The sequence below is a fragment of the Zonotrichia leucophrys genome, unplaced genomic scaffold (assembly GCF_028769735.1).
Source record: "Zonotrichia leucophrys gambelii isolate GWCS_2022_RI unplaced genomic scaffold, RI_Zleu_2.0 Scaffold_44_408678, whole genome shotgun sequence".
NCBI classification, from domain to species: domain Eukaryota; kingdom Metazoa; phylum Chordata; class Aves; order Passeriformes; family Passerellidae; genus Zonotrichia; species Zonotrichia leucophrys.
In genome coordinates, this window is record NW_026992249.1 from 282,242 (window position 1) to 310,052 (window position 27,811).

The window sequence follows — 27,811 nt, forward strand, 5'->3', positions numbered from 1 at the left end:
TCATTTCAAAATCGAGCAGCAATTGCCTCCCTGCTGCTTGCCCACAGACACGGCTGCCAAGACTTTGAAGGGATGTGCTGCTTCAATCTCTCTTCACGCTCGGAATCCATCCATGCAAGCATCCAGAAACTGAAGGAACTTGTGAAGGACTTAAAAGTAGAAAACAACCCAGACTAGGTCTCCCCAGAGGGAAGATTGGTTGTAGAAGAGATAAGGAAAACTGCCCACTTAACAGAAGAAAACTGCCATACAGATGGCAAATAGAATACAATTTGCTTGGCAATCCAGGACACAGGAGTTCGTTATTCATCCATGCAGGTCTCTTGCCACCTTTGCCTGACTTCTTGCTGATTGTGATGCATCATTTTTGAGCCTGGAAGAAGTGGTGCTTGAATATTGACCAGCATTCTTGGACTCCTCTTCCCTGCAGAGCTCATTCCCATGGGATTCTTCCAAGAAGATCCTTGAGGAGGCCTGAGTCAGCTCTCCTGAAGGCCATGGTTGCGATCTTACGTGCTATCCTGCATCCTCCTTGCTCGATAGTGAACTCCACAATCTCACAGTCACTGCAGCCAAGGCTGCCTCCAACCTTCACATCTTCAACAAGGCCTTCCCTGTTTGTCATTGCAATTCAACCTAGATAGTCATCTGTGACTCTTTCCTGTTTCCCTTAGTAACAAGTCTAGTTTTAAAAAGTTATAAAGCCAATAAAAAGTATAATACATATTTTTGGTAACTCTTCAGCTATTTCTCTCCAATTCCTCACTTCCTGTCACACTATTTGATTTTTTTTTTTAATAATCAGCCATAGATATTAGCCCAAAAATAATTTTATTTTGGTCTATCCCAGACTTATGTAATAATCCTTTCCTTCTGGATTACATTTACATTCTAGAATAACCTGTAAGCTTCCTAAAATTGCAGCAGTCCTAAAAAAACCAACTTCCTTGTAAGTTTTAAGCTACACAATTCCCTTCTTCTCCCACTGTAATTTTTTTCTCTCATGTTGTTCTTCAGTTTCGAAGTTATTTAAGGCTGCTCATAACCAAGATAATAACGAAAAATGTTTTTCTGTTAAATTTATGAAACTATTAAAGTAGAAGTATAATTAACTTATCAGAATATAATTTTTTATAACTTACTTTGAGAAGCGACCACCTCCAACATAATTTATTTATAAGAACTGTTGTGATTTGAGGTTCAGGATCTCCCATGGATTTGTACCTTACAAAAAAGGCTAAGAGACTGAACACTCAGCATGCCTGTAAGAAAACATCAGTCATGCTATTCAAGTTTATTCCCTTTTGAATAAGGACTGGTGGTTTTGTTTTGTCCTACCTGTCCCTTCTCTTTACCTTTCAGTTGTACATTACTTCCATAAAAATTAGGATGTAGAAAACCAAATGCCGAATTATTCAAAATACAATCACACTTAAACATTATGAAGCATTAAAGATTTGCCCTTTACACTCTCTCTTTTTTTTTAATTTCAGCCAACAACACTAAATTTTACCTCCACAGAACCACCTAGCTTTTCTATAGGATTATACAATGGCCCACCTAGAAACATCTTTTATTCAGGCTACTGCAATTCCTCTGGCACCTGCAACAATTCAAGACAGGAGGTGCTAGAGTGCTTTCATAGAAGGTATGGGGGCAAGTACATTTTGGAAACAAATAGTGTAATTATTTTCAGTTGAAAATGTTAATGTTGATAATTTCCCAGCACTGGCTTAAAGAGGAAATAGCTGGTAAATACTCAAAACTTCGCAGAGTTTATATTTGCGTGATGTCTTTAGAAAACATTTTAATATCCAAAATTGGTTTTGTTCCCCCAGGTAGTTATCCAGTAACCTCCTTTTCAATGTAACTGCAGATGTAAGATACTAATTCTCCATATAGCCAGTATGTGCTAATTTTTTTTTAAGATTAAAGAAGAAATAAAACTGAATAATAAGGAATAAAGAGAGGGATTTACATCCTGCCCTTTCTCTCTCTGTATATACTTATCTGAAATCCTTTGCAAGCCCACTGCAGGCTATATGGGTTTCCACACATAAACATCATCCTCATTCACATCTTTAGTAACTCCACATTGGTAACATAATTATTACCGAGTCTGTTGTTTTGTAAATAACATAACAGCACTGTAAGGGAAAAAAAATGAAAACTAATACTTGTGATTAATAAGCAAAATCAAAACCTCAGGTTTTTACAACCTGCTTCCAGTCCCAGATCATGTCTGCCACTCCTTCTCCCTACCTCTATTTCCATCTTCCTTCCCAGCACTTTCTTCTATTTTAAAACTATTACCTCAGCTGCAGCATCCTCTAATAACCCCCAAGATGCTTTCCATCACAAGGTTGAAATTGTTTCCCACTTGGACAAAACTAAATAATTCCATTTTAAAGCCTACTCTTTTTCGAGAAGTCTTTTTAGCTCAGGGACTTATTTCTGACATTCCAACAGTTTGTCTAAAGAAGAAACACAAACAAAACATTCTCCCTATAGTCATATAGAGAGAGATGTAGAAGCATGGAAGATAAGGGGCTAATGTGTGTGCTTCAAACACCACTAGCTGGATGTCTGTGGAACTAACCAAGGGTTGTTGGTAATAACACACTGAGAGAAGGAACAGGATGTGGCTGGAAAAGGGGCCATAGGGAGGTAGGGCAACAATTTTCTGGGACAAATGTCCTTGTTCTAGGTCCTGGAGATAAGCACAACACAGTCCAGCACAAGCACAGGAATGAGATTGAGAAGAGGCCATGAACGGGGTGGGGGATGGGGGATTCAACACCACCAAAGACCCCCAGAAGCCGCCTGATCCATTTCCAGAAAGGCCTAGACGAGACTGTGCATGAGAACTGATTTGCATAGAAACAAGAAACTTATCTCCAGGATGGGGAAATCTTATCTATAAAAAGGCACCCCCACAAGGCCCAGGGTGACTGGTGATTTCTTTCTTTCTCCCCCCTCTAATTCATCTCTCTCTCTCTTCCCTTTTACCCTACTCTGTTATCCAAAACCCACTGCTGTGTGCTTATATAGAAGATCAGGGATTAACACACCAATTTAAAGCCAAATGTATAATTGACAAATAAATCTCTCTAAGCTTTTGCAGATCACCTGATATTTTTAATTCCTTTCAACCACAAACATTTACAAAACTTGGGAGCTCCCTTTCCCTTAAGGGTGGGATATCACAAGAGACATTTTTGTTTTGTCAGTTATGGTACCTTTTCCCTTTGCCTGAAAGTAAATTAAGATGAGCAGTAATAAGGTACTTAGCACCCCAAAAGAACATTCATGCTTAACTAGTTTGCTTCAATTTCCACCAACCAAATGATTTTGCAGGAACTCCTTGTACTGACACGCACTCATTCATACCCCTAAGAATCACTATTCTGACAAGGACAGGGAAAATTCCCAAATGCCTTCTCACACTTTCTCTGTACCACGTTCCCCCACCAAGATACTCTTATTCCTAGGCATAATTCTTCCATTACTGAAAACTGAGGAGATGCCTACAAGAAGGAACAGTTTGCCATAGGGAACGCACATGAAGGCTACCTTGAGTTAACAGAGAGGGTCATAAACATTTGAGTTCACTTAGGAAGTGAAACACAAGTCAGTCATGTATAAGCCTTACAGTTGCATTCATTAATAACTAATCAGTGAATCTCCTACCTCTGGTCCAGTCTCCTCATGCCTTTCTTCTCTGTCTTCTTTCTTTAGCTAACCTTATTGCTTCTTCAATACTTGTGACAAGATACTTTGTCCTCTGCTACTATTGGAATATGAATCCCAATATAACCAGTTAGATGATGCCTGGGCCAGTTCTGACCTTCGCTGCTGGGCCAAAGGCAGCACTGCGGTGTTTTACCCCAGAGATACCTTGGCTGCTGGAGAGTGCAGCGGGGCAAATCCAGGCTGTCAGGACTGCGTTTACCTCAGGAGAGAGAGCTTCTGGCGATGGTGGAGAGAAAGGGAGTGGATTCTGCTAGAAGGTTGCCAGATGTTTATTCCATGAGTACAGAGATGTCTGCACTGGGCCACTGCTGCTAACAGAATGCAGGCCACATGGTCTCATTAACATTTTAAGCTCAGGACAGGGGAAGGGGAGGGGACAGGTGAGCCACCAACCAGGTGAAGGGGCAGGGTCTCAAGGGACTAGGGACACCTATCACACGACGCCTTGCTGGTATGTTAGCCTGATTGACAGGGCACACTCAGCGAGGGGCGAGGGGGAAGGGAGAAGGTAAAACAGGATATTGCAACACACCACAACATCTCCCCCTAGTTTTGTTTAAAAAGAAGAGGACTGTGTTTATGGTGCAGAATGATTCTACTGAGGCTTCCAGGTCATCCACTGGAGCCCTGAGGGCTTCCAAATGGTAGACCTCAGGAGGGGGAGATGAGCTTGAGATTAACTTGAGAACCATGCGTCTGATTACTCCAAAAACAATGCTAAAAACTACAATAACTACAACTAAAATAAACAGCACTAAAATTACAGTTTTCAGAATAGATCCCAACCAGCCCGAGAGTCCCCAGCCATTGAAAAGTCCATTCAGCCCGTTGTCAGTTTCTCTGTTGATGTCTGAGAGCCTTTGTCAAGGCAGTCCATATGTGGTTTGGGCTGCGGTAGGAGATCGCAGGTGGGATGATCACGAGTAGGACGAGAAGCAGGCTCGGTCTCATGGCATCTCGAGGCTTCACACGAACAGTGGGATCTAAACTGGTACAAGGAACTTGAGGCAGACATATATTACAAGCTATTCCAGATAGGAGGCTTAAATGGAATTTCCTCCAGAGAACGCGCGCGGCGTTTTCTTCTCCAGGCAGCGTGAGCAATCTGGGGCGCTTCTGCAGATTTCTCTGAGACTTTGGGAACATAGGGCTTTACCCATTTGGAAGGAACCCACCTTAAACCAGAGGGGGTGGACACACAGGCGTATCCACGTCCCCAAGTAACCAATTTGTAAGGTCCCACCATTTTCCAAGTCTCAGGGTCCTTTACTAAAACCGGAGGTTTTTCTTTTATCAACCTGTGACTGCTCCCCCCAAAGTGGCGTAGGATGGGTGGGTTCAGGCTGTCAAAAGAACAATTCAGAAAATTGATTGTGAATAGTGCCCTGGATAACCGGATGTGGGGAGGTTCTAGCTTCAGAACCTGTTGTTGCTGGTCCAGGACCCTTTTAATATCACGGTGAGTTCTTTCTACAATGGCTTGACCTGTAGGGGAGTAGGGGATGCCAGTTTTATGCTCTACTCCCCATTGCTGCAGGAAGCTCCCGAAATCCTTGGATTTATAAGCGGGCCCATTATCAGTTTTCAGCTCCTTGGGGATGCCCATGAAAGAAAAAGCCTGTAAGAGGTGCTTAATAGCATCAATAGATGATTCTCCTGTGTGGGCAGAAGCATAGACCGCTCCAGAAAAGGTATCTACACTAACATGAACATATTTCTGCCGTCCAAAAGCCTGTATGTGTGTTACATCTGTTTGCCACAGTTCACAACTGTTCAGTCCCCTTGGGTTTGCTCCCGTACTCACTGTAGGGAGTGCATGTTGTTGGCAATTTGGGCACGTGGCCACAATCGCTTTGGCCTGTTCTCGAGTGATGTTAAACTGGCGAACCAGGCCAGGTGCATTTTGGTGGAAAAGCTGGTGGCTGATTTTTGCCTGTTCAAAAACATTTGGGAGAATGGCCATCACTGCAGGTGCAGCAAGAGCATCTGCCCTTCTGTTGCCTTCAGCGATAAACCCTGGCAAGTCAGTGTGTGACCTGACATGCATCACATAAAAGGGTTGCTCTCGGTGAGTGACTAACTTTACCAGTTTTGAGAGCAATTCAAAAAGTGCGATGTTAGACACCTCTTGCAGTATTGCTTGATCTGCTCTGGATACTACTCCTGCCACGTATGCAGAGTCTGTAATCAGATTAAATGGTTCTGAGAACCTTTCAAAAGCCCTAACAACCGCAGCCAATTCAGCAACCTGAGGTGAACCTTCCACCTCAGCAATGTCCGTCTCCCACTGCTGGGTTTGAGGATCCCTCCAAGTCATAACAGACTTGTGGGACCTCCCGGACGCATCTGTAAAGACAGTCAGAGCCCTTTTTAAAGGTCTCCTACTTAGAGCAGTTCTTAATTTTAAAGTAAATTGAACATCTTGTTCAAACAATTTGCAAGCGGGCCGTGCTACCGAAAATTGTCCTGAGTAGGAATCCAGAGCAAACTGCAACACTTCATTTTCTTGAAACAACTGTTCCAGTATTTTCATAGTATTTTGACCTAATTTTTACTCAACTGGAATGTGAATGCACTTAAAATCACATCCTGCTAACTCCCTGATCCGGGTCCTTGCTTTCCGGATCAGTTCTGCTATCAGCTCCTGAGGCTTTGTCAGTCTCTTGGACCTTTTGTGACTGAGGAAAACCCATTCTATGATCAAGAGAGAGTCCCTCTTTTCCCGGTCCTTTTTTGGTGTGTCCTTTGCCTTAGGTATTTGTTTTTCCTCCCACTGGAAAATAATTCCATGGAGGTGTGGCAACTTACCTAGGATGATAAATTTGAATGGCAGGTCAGGCCGGCATCGGTGGGCCTGTCTTGTGGACATTGCAATCTGAACCTTTTCTAGAGCTTTCCGTGCTTCTGGGGTAATAGACCTAGGAGCACCTGGGTCTTCTCCCCCTTTCAATAAATTGAAAAGAGGGGCAAGGTCTTCATTAGTCAGACCAAGCCATGGTCTTACCCAATTCAAAGACCCACACAACTTGTGGACATCCGCAAGGGTCTTGATCCTTGGATTGATTTCTAGTTTTTAAAGAACAATGGTCCTATTTCCAATTTCTAAGCCCAAATACTTCCAAGGTGGCATCTTTTGAATTTTCTTTTCTTGGAGCTCGAACCCTGCAACAATCAATGCATCGATCGTTAGGTCAAGCGCATGTGTTAGTAAATCATCATTGGGGGCACACACAAGGATATCATCCATATAATGATAGATGATGGCCTTCTCTGCGGCTGCACGCACTGGGGAAAGCAGGGAAGAGACATACCACTGGCAGATAGCTGGAGATACCTTTAATCCCTGAGGAAGAACGGTCCAATGGTACCTTTTCATAGGAGCTTCTGAATTGATAGAAGGGACAGAGAATGCCAAACGCGGTGCATCATCAGGGTGTAATGGGATTTGGAAAAAACAATCTTTAATATCAATAACAGCTAATTTCCAATCTTGGGGAAGCATTGTTGGGGATGGCATACCAGGTTGGGGAGAACCCATATCTTCAATAACATTATTAATTTGTCGGAGGTCACAGAGGAGTCGCCACCTCTTTTTGTCAGCTTTTTGGATGACAAACACTGGAGAGTTCCATGGGGACATGGTCTCCACAATGTGGCCCTTTCTTAGTTGCTCTTGTACTAGTTCCTCAAGCACCTTTATTTTTTGTTTACTGAGTGGCCACTGTTTCACATCAACTGGTTCGTCTGTTTTCCACTTAAGTTTTTGGGTGGGTCGCTGTTGTTCAATGACTGCTGCACAAAAATGCTGTGGAGAGTCTGGAATATCAATTGTGACACCCCACTGGGCCATTAAATCTCTCCCTAACAAAGGTTCTGAATAATCTAACACGAATGGACGGATATTTGCCAATTGTCCGTTTGGACCCTCGAATTGAATAATGCTTTTGGATTGCCTTGCCAATTGCAGACCTCCTACACCTCGAAGGTGACCAGCAACATTTTGTAAAGGCCAGTGTGCTGGCCAGTCTTGTACTGGAATCACTGTGCAGTCTGCACCTGTGTCTACAAGCATCTCAATGCGTTTTGACTCCCCACCCCCACTGACATTGCACCACAATTTGGGTTTATCTGTCCCAATAAATTGGACCCGGGCGACTGTGGGCCCTTGTTTATCAACATTTTCAGGTAAAGATGGCACAGGGATAGCTTGAGCAACAATTTGTCCCTTGGGAAGAAACAGGGGTGGGTGGAAACAGTGCAGGCTGAGAACAAATTGCTTGGGATATGATGTTGTCATTCCCGGAGCAATTTCGATCTCTTGTGGTGTGTTTTTGTCCCCAATGACGATGTACTTACAACGAATTTGGTTCCAAGTACCCTTCTGTTCAGGATTTACAGAGACAAAATGCCAGTCAGTGTCCTTCAGGTGGAGTGACTCTGTCAGCTGCAACCTGTAAGGCCCATTGACAGAAGATGCGGTTAATACAGAATCACTTAAATCACAACAAAGGTTATTTTGTTTCACTTTCAACAGTGGACTAGCAGACTTGGTCTTTGAAGCACCTGCTTCACTTACACAAATGTTAATATTATCGCGCGCTTGATTTGTTTTGCTACCCTTATTCTCTTGGCCTGCTCTTTTTATGTCTGCACGCCTGGCAGGCTGGCGCTTTACTTTCAGTTTTTTTGTTGTTGACTCCCAGGGAGGGCTTGCAGTTCTCCTCCCCTGCTATTTTTAAATTCATCAAATTCCTTTTTCAGGGGGCCCTGGTTACTCCAGTGTCCTAGCTTATTACAAAGCAGGCATGGTTTAGTGGGCTCAACCATTGCTGGTCTCCGCTGCTGCCCAGGGTACTGCTGTGCTGAGGGAGAAGGTGCAGGGCTGGCAACAGCGACACGCTGGGGTGGTCTTGGCAGCAGCTTTGGTCTGGAGTCTTCAGCCACACTCATCAGAGGCACTTTCCTGTTACAGACTAGAAGCATATCTTTTAATGTAGGGGAAGGTTCCATAGGAAGGCTCAGGATTGCCGCTCGACACTGTTCATTTGCATTTGTAAACGCTATTTCTTCTAAAATTGCTTCCCTAGCATTTTCCTTTTTAACTTGTATTTCAATGGCTCTAGTTAGCCTTTCTACAAATTTCAAAAAAGGTTCTGATGGTAGTTGTTTGATTTTACTATAGGGCTCAAAAGGCCCCTCAGGTTGGAGGGAAAAGAATGCTTTTTCAGCTGCTTCTTTTACTTTCTCAAGTGTTTCTGCAGGAATTGCAGCAGCTTGGACTGAGGGAGAAGACCACTGACCCTCACCACAGAGGTGCTCAAGGGTAATAGGGTTACCATTGTTGTCCTTTGCTGTGTTTGGATCAGCCTGTAAGCCTGGGAGAGCATCTTTTAGCAGTTGTTTCAATGCTGATTCCCATAATTTGAATTCCGTGGATGTCATGAGACATGAAAAAAGTTGTTTTAAATCATGTGGAATTACAACAGTCCTACTTAATTCAGAATTTAAAAGGCCACGGAAATATGGACTGTGTGGACCATATTCTTTATGAGATTTACAGATCTCTTTAATCAATTGTCGTCCAAAGGAGCTCCAATTAGCAGTTGGGGCTGCTCCAGCTTGAGCTGCAGGCTGAAACGTAACAGGAGCCAGTGACAACATGGCACCATGCATTGGGTCTGCTGTCCCCTGCTCTGTATCCCTGGAATCAGAAGCATTGGGATCACAGCTACAGGTCTGGGGACAGGCAGTGGGTGTGTCCCCACCGTGGGAACCCGGGGAGGGGGCGGGGACAGGGAGCCAGCAAGGGGCGGGGAAACCGTGGGAACAAGGGGCGGGGTCACCTGGTGACATCACGTCAGCAGACGCCCCCTGGGAGGAGTAGAGGGGCGGAGCTGAGGGTACTGCAGGAAAGGCAGGGGGAGGGGGGAAGGTGTCACGAGGAACAGGAGGAGAGGGGGATGGGGATGGAATTTTGGAATGCTTAAGAGGATTTTGGGAAGAAGAAGACCAGGTTTGGGAAGATGCCACGTGGCACCCACCATCTTGTGCACCCCCTAGGGCCTGGGGGCCATTTTGGACATCACTGCTCTCCGGAAAGCTAACACGTGCTCTGGGTTTTAGAGGAGGGGATACAGGGGGTTGGGAAAGCCACGCAGCCTGGCCAGGGCTTTGTGAACAAAACAACTCAGGTATTCTTGCACACTCTGGGAGCCGACTTCCCAATGAGTTTGCACTCTTTAAAATACCAAGTTTTGGGGAAAGAGGTTTAGGGGTTTTAGAGGGAGAGGGAGGAACAAGGAGAGCAGAGGTACATGGCTTTACATTTGGCTTTTTCTCCATTTCCTTTTGTTTGAGCAATGCTGTTTGAATTTGTAAACTCCAGAACACAAATTTAGCTGAGGGTGATTTCTCAGATTGTCTTAAGGTTATCAATTCATTCCCAACTTTATCCCAGAATTGAATATTGTGGATTTCTTCAGGGGAAATGTTTGGGAACTGCAGAAAAAGCCATCTTATAAACTGTTTCAATTTTCCTTTAGAGAATTTCACATTATTCTCGATTAAAATGCTAACAATATCATAATACACTCCCCTTTGTACAATGCTAAGTTTGGAACCCATGTTAGATGTAAAGACCAAAGTACTTAATCCCGCCTGACCAAAAACAAAGCTAAAATCAGCTACCAATTTCTAAAAAAAACCACAGATAGAAAGCGATAACGAGCAGACAAAAGCTTCACAATGCAGCTGTATATACTGCTTTTAAAATTCCCGGGCAGCAGCAGCAGGGCACGCCCTGCCGAGCCGAGGCAAAAACAAAGCCTCCCCCGTGGTGGAATGCAGCCCCCCCGGGGAGCAGAGAGAGCAGCCACTCTACGTGGCAGCCGAAACCGGGACGCCCCCCCCCCCCGCCGCGTGTGCAAAGGAGCACTCCCGACCCCGCAGATCCCCCGGCCACGTGGAAAGAGAGCTCCCCCCCTCCCCCGCAAAGAGAAAGAGAGTCTCCTAACACGTGTCTGAGCACGCTGCTGAGCCGGGACCGCTCCGGCGCGAATTTTAAAAGACAGTGAAACGCGCGGCAGAAACTAAAGCTAGAACGCTATGAATTCTCGTCTGTGGGGCTGCGCAGCCAAAAATGCAAAGGCAAAAAAGGAACAGAACTCACGGCAGAGTCTGTTTTTGAGCTTCTGCTCTACCGAAAGCAGAGATACTCACGTGAAATGGAAGCTGTAGGTGGCTGGTTCTAGGCAGGCAGGTCTCCACCGGAAAAGGACCTCTCTCTGGGTGCAAGAGAGGCTCCCCTTTTCTTCCTCTGGAAAATCTGCTCACCACAATGAAGCTGGACTTTCCAGAAGGCGCCGAACAGTCCACGAAACTTTTTCTGGGAGTATTCCCAAAGTCTCTAGCTGGGAGTCTTGAAGCCAGGCTCCTTTCAGCTGGATGCACGGCTGGCAGAAACTTCTCTGAGGAACTGCGAGTCCGTTTTCGGGCTGCGAAGTCACTTCGCCCACCCACAGGGACGCCAATATATTGGAATATGAATCCCAATATAACCAGTTAGATGATGCCTGGGCCAGTTCTGACCTTCGCTGCTGGGCCAAAGGCAGCACTGCGGTGTTTTACCCCAGAGATACCTTGGCTGCTGGAGAGTGCAGCGGGGCAAATCCAGGCTGTCAGGACTGCGTTTACCTCAGGAGAGAGAGCTTCTGGCGATGGTGGAGAGAAAGGGAGTGGATTCTGCTAGAAGGTTGCCAGATGTTTATTCCATGAGTACAGAGATGTCTGCACTGGGCCACTGCTGCTAACAGAATGCAGGCCACATGGTCTCATTAACATTTTAAGCTCAGGACAGGGGAAGGGGAGGGGACAGGTGAGCCACCAACCAGGTGAAGGGGCAGGGTCTCAAGGGACTAGGGACACCTATCACACGACGCCTTGCTGGTATGTTAGCCTGATTGACAGGGCACACTCAGCGAGGGGCGAGGGGGAAGGGAGAAGGTAAAACAGGATATTGCAACACACCACAACATGCTACCATATAGCAAACAACATTATCAGTATTCCTAGGTGGAATTTACAAGTCATTAGGCATTCTTCTAACTTATCTGTTAAACTTATTTGAAAAATTAACATCAGTGAAAGTAAAAGATGTCTTTCTGTTTGCACTATAGCACCAAGCAATTTCAGAATTCCTAGAAAAGATGCCATAATTTGGCCAGTGCTCCCTTTCAGCAGCTATTAATATACTCAAGGCCACTCTCCCACACTGGACTAGAAGGGACACAGAGTGACAAAACAGCTGCATCATAGGCCCTCCTAAATTCGGAGCCTATTATTGTCTTCTCAGGTTAAGTGGAAACTGCCTTATATGAAGTTCAGAAAGCTGCATCTCAAAAGGCTCACAGCTCACAGCAGAGCCAAACAGAGCACGCTCTGGCCTCTAGTCTTCTCCTTCCACACTTGACACAGGTTGATGAAAAATCATCTGAGCAAGCTTCAGCAGTAAAGAGATCAGAAGTTATCCTTTGCTGGGGTTAAAAAAATTCTCATACTACTCGATGGTTCCCAAGTGTGGACAATAACATACATAAATTTCTCCATCCTGATGCAGGGTTTCCTGTGTCTTTATCTCCTGTAACAGAATACAGGAAGCAGAAAGGTATCCTGTTTTACCAATCACAGACAAGCAGGTTGTGGATGTTCTCAGAGAGAAACAGATAGTTTTCCAGGCATCATCCTAGGGAAATTGTGAGAAGCTCAGAGAAAATAATTAGAACAATTCTTATCTTGGTCTCTGCAGCTGGTGTTTGTGAACATGTGGATCGGGTTCTACATGATGTTAATGGAAAGATGGTGTTGTTCCTAATTAACCAGTGGGGTGACAGGTGTTATTAAAAACCAATCAGGTTTTGGGTGAACAATGTTGCATATAAAAATGTGAAGTTTTGTAATAAAGTGAGCTTTTATGCCTTCTGAAAATGCATGGAGTTGTGTCACCTTCATTCCCGTTCCTGACTCAATGGTGACAGCAGGTCACATTCTTAATTTCTGAATTGCCACGAGATCACTGTTAAGCAGTTCCTTTCCAAACTAGGCCTGTCTCTTGTTTTTAGCCAGGAGTGTGTACTTCACATTTGAAACTTCATACAGAAACACACAGCTGCTTCTATCTTCAGACAGGCCGATTACTCTTTTGGCTTTCATTCAATTGCCTACTCATGCTTTAATTAATAATGCTCTTCAAAGGTAGCAGATCTTAGAATTCTCCTCCATCCTAGAGACTCACATTCTTATATTATACAGGGGGGGGGTGCCAAAGCCATCTCAGTGTCACTGAGTGAATTCATATTTGTAAATGTTTTTTCTTTTTCTACTTAAATATTCATACTCTACTGTTCAATGCCCATGGACCAATCACTTTTAGTAGGACTTATGTGAGATATGAGTTGTTTAGCTTAATAAGTAAGTTTTAAATAAGAACGAGTCATTTAAGAGTTATAATATTGTTTGATTTAGTATGCCGTTTGCTTAGCTTTACTTGCTTACCATGAGTAGCTGTATTTGCTGAAGCCTTAGGCTGCAAGCTGTATTTTCACCATAGATTTGCTTTTGGCTAGAACAGAGTTCACTTTCTCAGTAATTTTCCTAGTAGCTGGTGCAGTACTGTGTTTTGAAGGCATAGAAGCCCAGAGATTTCTTTGTTCTGGGTGCCTACTCAGAGACAACCAGCTCCAGCTGACCTGCTGCTATACCACTCTATTAAACTACTTATTTTTATTAAACCCAGCACCTCAGACTGCTGTGGAAAACCTAGGGTTGAGCCTGAAAAAGAAGGAAGTGCACCCAAGAGTAGGTGTGTATTAAAATTCCATTAGTAGACTTACTGGAAATAGAGAGGAGTGTGTGGCCTGATCAGTGTAAACTGCACAAGGAGACAAGGCTGGTGCTTGGTCTGATCAGAGTAAAGCACACAAGGATAAATTAGTGATGGGAAATATACCCAACACAGAAAAGGGGGTGCACTTGACCAAGGTACTACAAAACTGGAAAAGAATTTTGGTACAGCAAATTATCAAAAAGAAATACACACATATTTTATATCGAGAAGACTGGCCATTTATAACTAGAGATGGAATCCTGGCAGAACAGTGGCCACTGCAAGGGACCTTTGATCAGCACAGACTTACCTTTCTGCAACATAGACTAAAGGATAGGTTCCCAGGACAAATGGATTACTGGTACATTTGGGATGGTTGGGTGTGAGAGAAAAAAACACCCAAGTCAGGTGCGAGATGAAAGAAGCATCACCAAAGGTAATGCTTGCAGTAGCTGAGCTTACTGGCCTAGACAAGCCTCAGATAATTGCTCTGCTGGCTGCCAGATTCTATCCTATACTTTCTAGTGTCTTGCCTAATCCTGCTGCCATGCAACAGAGGGCTGTGGTTGGAGCACCACCTGTATTGCAAATATTTACTAAACCACCTTGGAATCCTGGTGACTTGGCTTTATGTGGGAAGTAAAATGCCGAGACTAAGGAATGATGCTGAGAAATGTACTCAACTATTTTCCAATATATGCACTGGATACAATCCAAGCTAGGGAGATACTGAGGTGTTGCTGAGAAAATTATTCAAACCTGATAAAAGATAACATAAATAATAAGGATGCTGAATTGGCTCAACAGGCAAGAGGTGACAGAAACCCCTGGGCAGCAAATAATCCAAACTGGGACTATAACAGCTACTCATTTTTTCATCTACCAATTCCCTAGGGATGCTCTCAGTCCATTCTCCACCCACCATGTATTTCTGCTTGGGATTTCCCTGACCCAAGTGCAGGACCTCACACTTGGACTTGTGAGTTTGAAGTTTGCACAGGCCCACCTGTCAAGGTCACTCTGGATGGCATCCCTTCCTTCCAACATGTTAACCACACCAGACAGCTTGATCTCTTCAGGAAACTTGCTGAGGGTGCACTCAATCCCCCCGTCCATGTCACTGACAAAGATGTTAAACAGCACTGGTCCCAACACCAGTCCCTGAGGAACACCACTCATCACTAGTCTCCACTTGGACATGGAGCCCTTAACTGCAACTCTTTGAGTGCAACCATCCAGCCAACTCCTTATGCACTGCGTGGTGCACCCACCAAATTCATCTCTCCAGTTTAGAGACAATGATGTTGTGTGGGACAGTGTCAAATGCTTTGCACAAGTCCAGGTAGATGATGTCAGTCACGCTTCTCTCATCCACCACATCTGTAAACCCTGTCATAGAAGGCCACCAAATTTGTCAGGCACGATTCACCCTTAGTGAAGCTATGTTGGCTGTCACCAATCACCTCCTTATTTTCCTTATGCCTTAGCATAGTTTCTGGGAGGATCTGGTCCATGATCTTGCCAGGCACTGAGGTGAGACTGACAGGCCTGTAGGTTCCTGGCTCTTCTTTATTTCCCTTTTTAAAAATGGGGGTTATATTTCCTTTTTTCCAGTGCACATGAACTTGTGCACCTCCAGGTTCCTTAAATGGTCTCAAACCTGATCTTCTCCTCTAGCAGGCAGTTCCTCATTTTCCCATTCCCTGCCTTTGCCTTCTGCAACTAGGGTGGTGTGGCTGGAACACCTGCTGGTGAAGACTGAGGCAAAAAACTTTGTTGAGTACCTCAGCCTTCTCCATGACCTGGATAATCAGGTCTCCCCTGTCCTTTGGGATAGGGTCCATATTTTTCCTAGTCTTCCTTTTATCACCAATTAACCCACAGAAGCTTTTCTTGTTGCCCTTGGCATCCCTGGACAGGTTTAGTTCTGTTGGAGCTTTAGCTTTCCTAACCTGATTCCTGGCTGCTCAGAAAATCTATATTCCTCCCAGGCTATATGTCCCTGCTTCCACCCTCTGTAGGCTTCCCTTTTGTGTTTAAGCTTGTCCAGCAGCTCCTTGTTCATCCATGCAGACCTCCTAACATTTTTGCTTGATTCCCTCTTCATTAGGATGCATTGCTCCTGAGCTTAGAGGAGGCGATCCTTGAACAGCAACCAGTTCTCTTGGACTTCCTTTACAGGGCTTTATCCCATGAGACTCTACCAAGCAGATCCCCAGAGAGACCAAAGTCTGCTCTCCTGAAGTCCAGGGCAGTGAGCTTGTTGTGCATCCTGCTTGCTGCTGCTCTAAGGTTCTTGAACTCCACCATTTCATGGTCACTACAGCCCAGGCTGCCCTTGACCTTAACATTCCCCACCAGCCCCTTCTTGTTGGTGAGAACTAGGTCCAACACAGCACCTCTCCTTGTTGGCTCCTCTATCACTTGGAGAAGGAAGTTGTCATCAACACATTCCTGTTAACTCTTGGATTGCTTGTACCCTGCTGTGGTGTTGTCCTTCCAGCAGATACTGGGGTGGTAGAAGTCACTCCTCATGAGGAACAGGGCTTGGGAACTTGAAGTCACTTCTACCTGTCTGCAGAGGGCCTTATCAGTTTGGTCTTCCTGGTTGGGTGGCCTGTAGCAGACCCCCACTATAATGCCACCTGTCCCTCCTCTCCCTTTAATCCTGACCCATAAACTCTTGTTCGGCTCTTCATCCATTCCCAGGTAGAGGCCCATTCTTTCCATCTGGTCATTGACATTTTAATTTTGTCACAAGTTCCAAAGTACTAGAACTAGAATGTTATATATATGCAAAAGGGGTTTGAGGAAAAAGGAAGTATGTTCAATTGTGTCAGTCCTCACCACCTGAAATACAAGTACCTAATATACAACCTGGAGATGGAAGTGTTAATTAAGGTGTTTTCACAAAAATCCAAATTAGAACCCAAATGGGAGAGGCCATATACTGTCTTAATGTGTTCTAATTTTACTTTTAAAGTTTTATGAAAAGAAAATTTGATATACCATTCTCATGTCAAATGAGCAATGAATAACCAACCAGCTAACAAATATCTGCATTGGAAAGAATCTATATACCAAAGACATGAAGTGGAGCATCTCACTACTCTTGGTGTTGTTAATCCAGAGGACCACAACTGCATGGCTAAGTATAAAGTCAATGGATGACCCACTGTAGTATAAAGTTAACAAGACTAAAGGGGAGGTATGTGACATAGACTTTTACAGGATGGGTGACCAAACCTTGGAAAACCCAATGAAAGAGCTCGCTTTTTGCAAATTGGATACAGCTCAAAATCTAACTTTGATAGAGATAATCAGCAAGAAGAAAGTTCATTGTTCCGATGATACTAACTGTTGTTTAACAGTCAATTCCAGTTGTTGTGTATGGTTGGACATGGAATTTCAAGTAAATAGAATATATGTTAATGTGACATGCAAAAAAAATCACCTAGGTATGCTCTTGACTAGAATAGACTTAATTTTCTTCTCAGTAGCTGGTACAGTGCTTAGTTTTGGATTCAGTATGAGAATAATGTTGATAACACACTGATGTTTTAGTTGTTGGTATATAGTGTTTACTCTAAATCAAAGACTTTTCAGTTTTCCACGCTCTGTCAACTAAGCTAGTGCACAAGAAGTACAAACCAGAAGATAAAAAGGCTACAGCCATCAGCAGAAGTCAGCAGAAGTTGCGACTTGACAAGATAAGAACAGTTGGTGGTCTGTCTGTGGACACAGAGAAAGAATACAATAAAGGGTTATAAGACCCCAGACCAAAAATCACCATTGGACCAAGCGGTGTGTGAAGGTATGTGGTAATCACATATCCTCTGAACAGAGAGAGACATAGTTCTCCCAGGATTTTCCTGGGAAGCTGTGGGAAGCTGTGGGAAGCTGTGAGAAAGCTCAGAGAAAGAATTAAAACAATTATCTCTCTTTCTATAACTGTTGTTTATAGATATGGTTCTCCAGAGTGTGCTATTCATAGTTCACCAATAGTGTGAGAGGTTTTTACTTTGAGACCAATCAAGTCTCACCTTAGCGAGTCGCATTATAAAAAGATGCACTATTTTTCATTAAAGCCTTCTGATTCACCTTCTGAAGACTGGAGCCTTTTCTTCCCATCCCTGACTCAACAGCGTCATCGGTATGTGAAGAATGGGTGAAGAACGTGTGCATAACTACGAGGGCATAAAAGTCTAGGGTTTTCTTTGTTTGGGGTCCCTCTCCAGAAGCACCCAGGTTGAGTTGACCTGCTGCTGTATCACTCCTAAATTATTTTTATAAAATCAGATGCCTGAGACTCTGCTCTGGGAAACCTAGGGTCAAGCCTGAAGAAGGAGGAAGCATGCCTGAGAGTGAATGTGTGTTAGCAAGGAGCTGAAAGGGGCACCCATTGGTTCACTGGAGCTGCCTACTATGAAGGGACTTTGGTCTAAGCAGTTAAAGTCTCAGGTGGTATGTGTGTGACTCCTTGAATGGTGAGAATGCTCAGGCATTGGTTTCTCCTTTAACACAGGTCTTCACATACAAGACTCTTCCAATAACTCTTCAAATCCCTTTGTCTCTCAAGGGTTTGTTAGCATTAAACCAAAAAAGTTGCAAATTGCCTTCCCTTCATTCTAACAGTCAGGCTACAGCATGTGCTCTGCACATTAGTAGCAATTAGGCTATGAAAAAGAACTAATATCTGTGTCATGTGAAATGTAATCACATTTTCAGAAGTTAACTGAACACTAACAGAATGGTTATTTCAACTGCAATTTGCTACAGGTCTTAATTTCAATCCTTCCACTTCTTGAAGAATCTTACCAGTTCCATCATCTGCATCATTCTGACCAGTCTCCCAAACCTCTGATCTTGTCCCAAAGCCATCAGTGGCAGAAGACTCCATATAGTCTGCAGGATTAAATGTCCTAGAGTTTTAAAAGTTTAAAAATGGAAGAGAACACATGGGTCATTCAATGAACATAGATGTCATCATTTTTATCTGAGGTTGCATTAGGTTTAACTTCTTGATTTCCACATAATCTGTCTTGATAGTTTCAGTTTCAAAAATGTTTCCTCTATGAGCAGACACAGATAAAAGAGGGAGAAAAGAAGGGGAGAAAAAAAAGTGAAGAGACTGAAAAAAATTACTGTAGAGAAACTGAACCAAACCAACAATTCCTGAAATAGCAGTTAACAGCATACCTACTCCCTCAGTCTTATAAAGCATTAGTTTATATGCATAATGATAAGCCTCTCTGAGGTGATAGTTTCTCAGAAGGTGGTTTACTGATGAGAAATCAGTATCATGTCCTTTAAGAGCACCAGACCTGTGCAGGACAGGAGTCAGACCACCAGTAAGACTACTTCAGAATGCACTCTTGACACCAATGCCAAAACACACGGATAAAGCTAAAAGGTGAAAGAAAAACCTCTTTTCAGTTTATCATCTACAAGTATGAACAAGAAGAATTATCAGAAAAGTAGACAATCATCTGTTCATCATGACATCAATGATGCTACATGAAATGTCATTAAAGGCAAACACTGAGTGAAAGTAGTAGAGGCTACATTTCATAAAGCAAGTTATTCCACTAAAACTGAGAACAAACTTTAGAGCTGCTGAGTAACTTTTTTTGATTTTGTTTTAGGGTCAATGTACGTCCAAACAGCTAAAGCATGAAACCTCAAAAACAGGAGAAAGTTTAGAATCACTAGTCTTTCGGGTTTTATATAGAACTTGAAAGTTCTACATTACACTGAAAAAAAATTTTTTTAATTGACCTAGAACTATATGCACCACACAAAACTTTCAGTCTCCAAGACACTACTGATGGCTGCAACTGATAGGTACAAATGGTTTCCCCAAGTTTGAGATATTGAGTAAACTCACATTAGGTTTGTATAGGTGTGTCTAGGTAGAAATACTGGTTTAAGACAAAAATAATCCATTAATAATCTAAGACATGTTGAATTTTTGTATCTATACAGGTTTATCAAACATACAGCAACATTAAGACACACAGTGGCAACACTGTCAATTAATATTGCCAGTGAGTTTGATCCTTGCCAAAATCTGTGCTCTGTGTGTTTCTTACCCCATGCCTTGGGTTGAAAACCTCCCTGCTCCTCTCCCTCTGCCACGTCCAAACCCTAGGAGAGAAAACACCATTTAATAGCAACAGCAGAGGAGCCACCAATTGCTAGCCTGTCACATTAGAAAATATAACAGTTGAAGAAAAAAAAGTACTGTGGTTAAATATAATTTACTTGTCAAATTTCCCTAACATATGCAAGTAAGCCACAGTTCATATAACACTTTGTGTTTCAGTAGGACTTGCAATTCTTTGCTATCTTTTCTGTATCTAGTGAAGTAGCTCCAAATGCCAAGAAAAAGACTTTAACTAAAGAATCATCCCATGAGACTGCTATTGCCAAATCATTAGACATTGTTCAAAATTTCATTTAATTTTTCCCTCTTGCCTAAATGCTTTAAAATTCCAGCCTCCCTGCATACCTTGATCTCTCAAGAAATTCCATCACTTATCTGTGAGAAGAAAGTTTAAATATTCCATTTGCTTCCTTCTCTGACTCAGTCCATCCCTACCCTCCTGTGCTTTCACCAACCTGTTCCAACACATTGCTTCTGTTTCCCCTTTAAGCATAACTACTGACATTATAATTATCCAATTCAAATTACTCAAACTTCCTTGCTACCACCCACAAGAATATTAATTTCTATTTTAACAACAAATATTTGTTGCCTCAAATTTTGGTTACCAACCTCAGTTTACAAGCTTCTTAATATAGTGAATGGTTTTATTTTTGCATGTTGCATAGTGCCAAGAAAGCACAAAAATTTTTGTATTATTAACCATCCATAAAGCACATGTCTATGCAAACTGTCAGAAACTATTTCTTACATGTGGCATATTTCTACATAGTTTTGGTGGAATTTTTTTCTTTTTTATAACATCAGTATCTGAGGCTCTTTCAGTTTGTTGAGGTTTTTTTTTGAGGGAGACTGTTACAGGGCTTGCAAGGGTTTTTCAGGGTGAAGAGAGAGACAAGAATCTTGACCTCATGTTCAGAAGGCTTGATTTATTATTTTATTATATATATTACATTATAACTATACTAATAGGAATAGAAGGAAAAGTTCTCAGAATGCTAGATAAGCTAAGAATAGAAAAGGAATGAATAAACAAAGATCTGTGTCTCAGCACCGAGTGCGACCCAGCTCTGCCGTGAGTGGTCAGTAAATCCAAACATTCACCCAAGACCGATCACGGATCCACCTGTTGCATTCCACAGCAGCAGATAACCATTGTTTACATTTTGTTGCTGAGGCCACAGCTTCTCAGAAGGGGGAAAAATCCTAAAGAAAGGATTTTTATGAAAAGATATCTGTGACAGGAGACTGTATATTATTTGGTATTACATGAGTTGCTGCTGAGAAAAAAGTGATGTTTATTTTAATGACAAAGTTATGTGGTTATAAAAAGTCACTGAACAACTACAAGTTTACCAGAACGCAAAAGTTATAATCCTAAGTAACTGATATACCGGTTGTCCAAACATCAGAATTACCTATGAAAGGCTTCAAATTTGCATCAGTTACCCCTTATTTTGAGGGGACCATCTAAACTGAATAAACAGTAGCTGCAAGACATGGCAAATTCAGTTTAGAAAGTTCCTATTTTAATGACTTTCCTTTTCCTCCCCTCACTACTTGTTCTCCTCCTTGCCCTAGTTCACTATCCATGTTTTAAAAGACATTTCTGGACTGCTAAAATACTGTGGTGATTGGACCTTGGCAGGAGGTCAGGTGCCCACCAAAGCTGCTCTTATCACTCCCCTCCACAAATGGACAGGAGAGATATCACTCACCAATTACCATCACAGACTAAACAAACCTGACTTGGAGAAATTAATTGAATTTATGATCAAAATCAGAGTAAGATAACGATAATGAGAAGTAAAACAAATCTTAAAAACACCTTCCCCCCGCTACCCCCTCCTTCTCAGGCTTAACTTTATTCCTGATTTTCTATCCCCTCTCCCCCAACAGTGCAGTGAGATGAGGAATGGAGGTTACAGACAGTTCATCACATGTTTCTGTCACTGCTTCCTCTTCAGGTAAAGGAGTCCTTTCCCTATTCCTGCATGAGGTCCTTCCCATGGGAGACAGTCCTTCATGAACTTCTCCAGTGTGTCTTTCCCACAAGCTGCAGTTCTTCATGAACTGCTCCAGCGTGGATTTCTTTCATAGGGTCAGTCCTTCAGGAACAATCTGCTCCAGCATGGGTCCCCCACAGGGTCACAAGTCCTGCCAGCAAACCTGCTCCAGTGTAGGCTTCTCTCTTCATGGGGCCACAGGTCCTGCCAGGACCCTACTCCAGCACAGACTTCCCATGGGGTGACAACCTTCTTTTGGGCATCTACCTGCTCCAGTGTGGGGTCTTCCACAGGCTGCAGGTGGGTCTGTGCTCTCCTGTGGACCTTTATGGACTGCAGGTAGACATCCTGCAGGTCTTCACCATGAGCTGCATGGGAATCTCAGCTCTGGCACCTGGAGCACCTCCTGCACCTCCTTCACTGACCTTGGAGTCTCCAGCACTGTTTCTCACATATTGTCACTCCTCTCTTACTTGGATGCAATCCCTTCTGTGCAATATTTTTTTCCCCATCCTTTAATATGTTATTACATACATTACTACTGTTGCTGATTGGTTTGGCCTTGGCCAGTGGTGGATCTGTCTTGGAGCCAGCTGGCATTGGCTCTGTCAGGCATAAGAGAAGCTTCCAGCAGCTTCTTGGAGAAGCCATCCCTGTAGTCCTCCCCTTCCCTTGCTACCAAAACCTTGCCATGCAAACACAAGGACTTCTTAGAAATATCAAATTATCAGGATAGCTTTATCCACATTTTGATTAAAGGGTTTACCCCTATTCTATACAGGATGACAACCATGTAAACCTGAAGAGGAAAGATTTCCATCTAGCAAGGCAGAACAACAAGAACACAGAAGAATGAAGTCTGACACTAGGCCATTTTCCCTTCTTGACACGCTTTTCACAATCATCTGGAGAGAAGAGACAGAGATTAGGAAAGGGGCAACAAGTGCAACCTGGCAGTTGCCATCCCTCTTCACTGAGCCCGCACATGGAGCCGTGCTCTTTGCTCTGTCATAAACAGTGTCCCAGATCCTGCTGTCCCCATCTGATAACTCAGCCTTCTAAACCTCCTTGCTCAGCCTACCTCTTCTACTGCTTTTCTCTCCTTCACCCACCTAAAATCCACAATCTGGGAAGCTGATCCATGGCATTACAGGGTTGCAGCTTTAGAAGTGAGTGCACTCTGGATTATCTTTCTGCCGAGTAAATACTGGTTGGTTTTCTTAAAAGAGTAGAACCAACTAGAAAAGTTTACTTGGGGACACTACTTCCTACAGCTATCAATACAGTATTAAACACCATTTACTAATGATGCACAAAAGAGAGATCAAATGTTTTTTACAAACTCAACTACAAGACTGACTGGGAGCTGCAAATCACAGTAACAGTCAAGCAGAAATATTTTTGAGTGAGGCAGACATTAGGTACAAAGAGAGTAGCTGGAATAGCTAGCATAAAAGTAGAAATAGATTTTAGAAGAGGAAGTCTCTCCAGCCTCCCAAGTGAAAAAATCTGAAAAAATAACTTAAGCATATTACACATAAGATGAAGTTTTAGTAAACAAGGCATGTGTACGATACCATACCAGGATAGGCACAATAAACTACTGTCTGAAAACAGCAATAAGAACTTCTAACAATTTTAGAAACTGCTAGAAAAACATCATGTTGTTCCTGAAGCTCCATGCACAGTCTTAGACTACCAGTCAGCAAGGCATTTTCAAAGTGATCTGGTATAAAAAGTTAATCTTGAACTTGAATTTCAAGTAGATTCCCTTAACTTCATAAAGCTGTGTCTATGCCTTCTGTCAAAACTGAAAATAAGTTTAATCAACAAATGCAACAAAAAGTATTCTAGTGAAGACAAAAGAGCAGTACCACACCAGCAGGGTTAGCACTAAATTCAAATTGGTAAGACACTTATGAAGAACTAATTCAAAATATGGGACAGTGAGTACCCACCACTGAAAGACCACCCTGACATAGAATCTCATACATCATGGTCATTGTGAAAAATGCATATTATATGATTGGCTCTTTGCAAATATTAACATAAATACTATATATGTTAATTTGGAAAGTTATGCAGTATTAATCTTTTTTAAGTAGTGCTGTATTAATCTCTTTTAAATAGTGTGGTAAATATAATTTTTTGGCTATTAGCATAATATTAAAATAAAAACTATGCAATGTAAGATACTTTTTGTAACTAGCTCAAGGAATGGATAAGATAATCAAGAAATTCTTCACATAGAGATAACAGCAACAAGACACCAAGATCCCAAGAGAAGAATGATCGCCTCCTTATCGGGACAACGCAGACTTTGAGGGACCAAGCCGACTGATTTACAAGATGAGGGGGGGAAGCTGAAATTAAGCAGAAACACCCCTAGTTTGAAAGGAATGTTTGAATCATGTATGAGAATTATTATTACTATTTTCATTGCTATTAAGCTTCTAAAATTTTAACACAAGTGAATGGCGTTTTTCACAGTCATTAATGCAAGATGCCAGTAGGAAGAGCTGATATTCTCTGACACAATCTAATCACTACTATAGTCAAATTCTCAGAAATTTACTTCACTGCAAAATTAAAACATGGTCTTAAAACAATTAAAAGCCATACAGCTTTCTATCATAGAGAAGTTAGTCAGGAAGCAACTGTGAATGACCATCAGGTATTTCCAAACTTTTGCTACTTTTTAACAGTGACTAAAAGGTCTGTGAGCAAACAGGGCTTCACACAATTCAGAGCAGGGACCCATATTCTGAGCATGCAATCCCACAGTAACTTAAACCCATTTAAATCAGAACTACTACAATAGAAGTTTCTCACTAGTGATCACAACTCTGCTCTTTCCTGCACTAAGCTTTGCACATACTGTCAAAAAAGTGAGCACAAAACCACCATCAGAAAACAAAATTATTAGGTCACTGTTGTGGCTCTTCAAACCAGTTTCCTGCTTGCTAAATGCCAGAAAACCAGTCACCTTTATACAAGGATAAGCCACCAAAACCCCTGTAGCCCCCAGCTACCATGATGCCTGCTCTCTTTTTATTTTTTTTGCCTTGGTTAATTTTAAACTTAGCTCAATCCTCTAATAAAGCTCAAATGTACCAAGAGGCAGACAAGATAAATTCTTCCCTGCAGTAATGCCAGTTTATGCTTTTAACATAAAAAGTATAGCTTTAACACTACTCTAAAGAGATGCACAGATATGATTTATATTACAACAGCCAATGTTCACTAATTTTTTTCCTGTGGTAATTCACAATCAGCAATTTTTCTAACATTTTTATATACTGACAAAAAGACAAGTGACGTGGCAGTAGCTCATTAAATCTTCCACCGACTCTAAAGGAATAGACTTTCTTAAAATCAATCAGCATATTGAGAACAAAAGCAAATAATGGAATCAGGCAAATAACAAAATTACACACACCTCCCTCAGTTGACTAGGTTCACATTAGTCTCCACTTACTCAATTTATATTTTTCTTTTCTGGAATGAATTATAGAGAAAACCTAAGCAGGGAGTGAGATTTTGTTTCCACTAAAACCCATTGGGAGTTAAAAACACTTATAATCACAGAATCAAGACTTCACTCTGGTACCATCCATGCATAGAAAGAATTGTTCATCTCATACACAACTATTCTTCCCGCAAAACAAATGCACACTACATGGAAGCATGAAAAAGTTGTGTAGCATAACAACTCGGATTGGAGCACTCCATTAACTTAATAACCTAATATGTAAAAAATCCAATTTGCTGAGCTTGCAGACTGTCCTGGGTTGACTCTATGATGCTTTTATCCCCAATCATCTCATTCTGTTTATGTTGAATAATAAGTTTTGTACCTTTAAGAGTGTTCCAGAGAGTGAAGGGGGGGAGAGAAGAACCGCGCAGTTTGTTTTCAGACACTGTACTCCACTCCTACACATTCCTGCTCCTGACGGTGTTCTCTGCGGACAGACAAGTGGGACAGAGCTCTTCTTTTGCTTTTTAGTTAGTGTTACCTAGCTGAGGCAGAGAAGTTCCCTGGACTGTTTTTTTTCCCTTTTCTTTGGACCTCTTGAAACTGCTCTGGACTGAACACCCAGGGGAGCATCGGCAGCTGCAACTGTGGCCCACCGGGCCGGGCCTGGCCTGCGACAATTCCAGCACTGGAGGGACTGATCAGAGACTGAGTGAACTGAGCTGCAACCCGGGGACGGGGTTTTCTCAGTTTGTCATCTCTTTTAGAGTGGCAAGGGGTCTCATTGTTTGATATTGTTTTGGTTTTATTGTTTAATAAACAGTTTTTTCCACCTTTCTCCAAGGAGGTAATTTTTTTCCTCCAGAACCAGTTGGGGGGAGGGGCCGATTGGATCTGCTTTTCCCAACGGAGCTCCTTTGGGGGATTCTTCCCCAAATTTGCTCTAAACCTGGACACAGACCTAAATCTTTCCACTGCATCACAGAAACTTTATTTTGAAATTCAGATTTTCACAATGACAGGTTTAATTAGGTGAAGGCACTCTAAGGTTAAGAAATAGGCTTAAGAACAGTAAGGGAACGCAGACTGGAAGTGCAGGCATCACCTTATCTCTGCACTTATCTCTGACTACACAATAATCAAACAGTCCTGGTCTCTGCCTTGGAAATACAGAGCCAGCCATCCTCCCAGCAGACATTAAGGTGACAGAAGTTTAAGCCTTGCAAAGAGATAAGGACACTAAGTATAGAAAATTAATATTCTTTGTATTCCATATTACCAAAACAAACACTGAAGTGATATTCAATATATTATAATATCTTGATATTAATTATATATACATTACGATTCAAATAATTTTGTCTTGTTAGTTATAAAGATAGAAGCATTAAATCAGTTTCATATTATAAAGCACGTACTCTAGTAACCATTTATAGAATCAGAATAATTAAGGTTGGAAAAGACCTCCAAGATTAAGTCCAACTGTTGGCCTAGCACCAACATAACATCCCCAAGTGCCACATCCACATGCATTTTGAACACTTCCACTTTCTTGTAGTGAGAAGCCAAAAATTCAACACAGGATTCGAGCTGTGGCCTCACCAGTGCCCAGTACAGGGGAATGATCACTGCCCTGGTCCTGATGGCCACACTATTGCTGATACAGGCCAGAATGCCATTAACCTTCTGGGCCACCTGGGCTCATGTTCAGCCAGTTGCTGACCAGAACCCCCAGGTCCTTTTTTGCTGGGCAGCTTTCCAGCCACTCTGCCCCAAGCCTGCAGTGCTACAGGGGGTTGCTGTGACCCAAGTGCAGGACCTGGCCCTTTGCCTTGTTGAACTTCATATGATTGACCTCAGCCTATTGATCCAACTTGTCCTGATCCCTCTGTAAAGCCTTTAGACCCTCCAGAAGATCAACACCAACTTGGTGTCATCTGCAGACTTACTGAGGGTGCACTAGAACCTTTAAAGCAATCATGGATAAAGATATTAAGCAGGACTGGCCTAAACACTGAGCCTTGGGGAAAAGCACTAGTAAATGGCCTGTAGCTGGATTTAACTCTGTTCCCTGCCACTCTCTGAGGTCAGCCATCCAGCCAGTTTTCTACCTAGCTAACAGTGTGTCTTAGGGTGACTTTATGATGCTTGTATCCCCATTCATCTGTTTAGCCCAGAAACAAGTTTTGCACCTCTAAGACTGGTTCCAAGAGTGAAGGGGGGAAGAAGAAGCCTGCAGTTTGTTATCAGAAACTGCACTCATTCCTCCACATTTCTGCTTCTGGACTGTATTGACTGCAGATGGACAGACAGACAGCAGGACAGAGCACTCCTTTGCTTTTAGTTAGTTTCTAGCTAGCTGAGGCAGAGAAGTTCCCTAGACTATGTTTTTTTTTCTTTTTCTTTGGACCTGTTTAAACCTGCTCTGGACTGAACACCCAGAAGAGCACCTGCAGCTCGTACCTGTGGCCCACCAGGCCGGGCCTGGACCACAGCATTTTCAGCACCGGAGGGACTGATAAGAGACTGAG

At 42.7% G+C, this 27,811-nt stretch overlaps 1 protein-coding gene across 6 annotated transcripts in view; it reads right to left on the reverse strand.

Moving 5' to 3' along the window:
• LOC135460424 (ubiquitin-associated protein 2-like) overlaps positions 1 to 27,811 on the reverse strand; it is a 211,888-nt gene that overhangs the window by 134,597 nt on the left and 49,480 nt on the right. For 5 of the 6 annotated variants that reach the window (XM_064737241.1, XM_064737239.1, XM_064737238.1 and 2 more), the window contains exons 7-8: positions 19,726 to 19,780; positions 18,452 to 18,555 (exon numbers count right to left, since the gene is read on the reverse strand). The exons of the other annotated variant lie outside the window; for it this stretch is intronic. In XM_064737241.1, the coding sequence (XP_064593311.1) occupies positions 18,452 to 18,555; positions 19,726 to 19,780 (159 nt within the window). The remainder of the gene's footprint in view (positions 1 to 18,451; positions 18,556 to 19,725; positions 19,781 to 27,811) is intronic. 6 annotated transcript variants of the gene reach the window in all.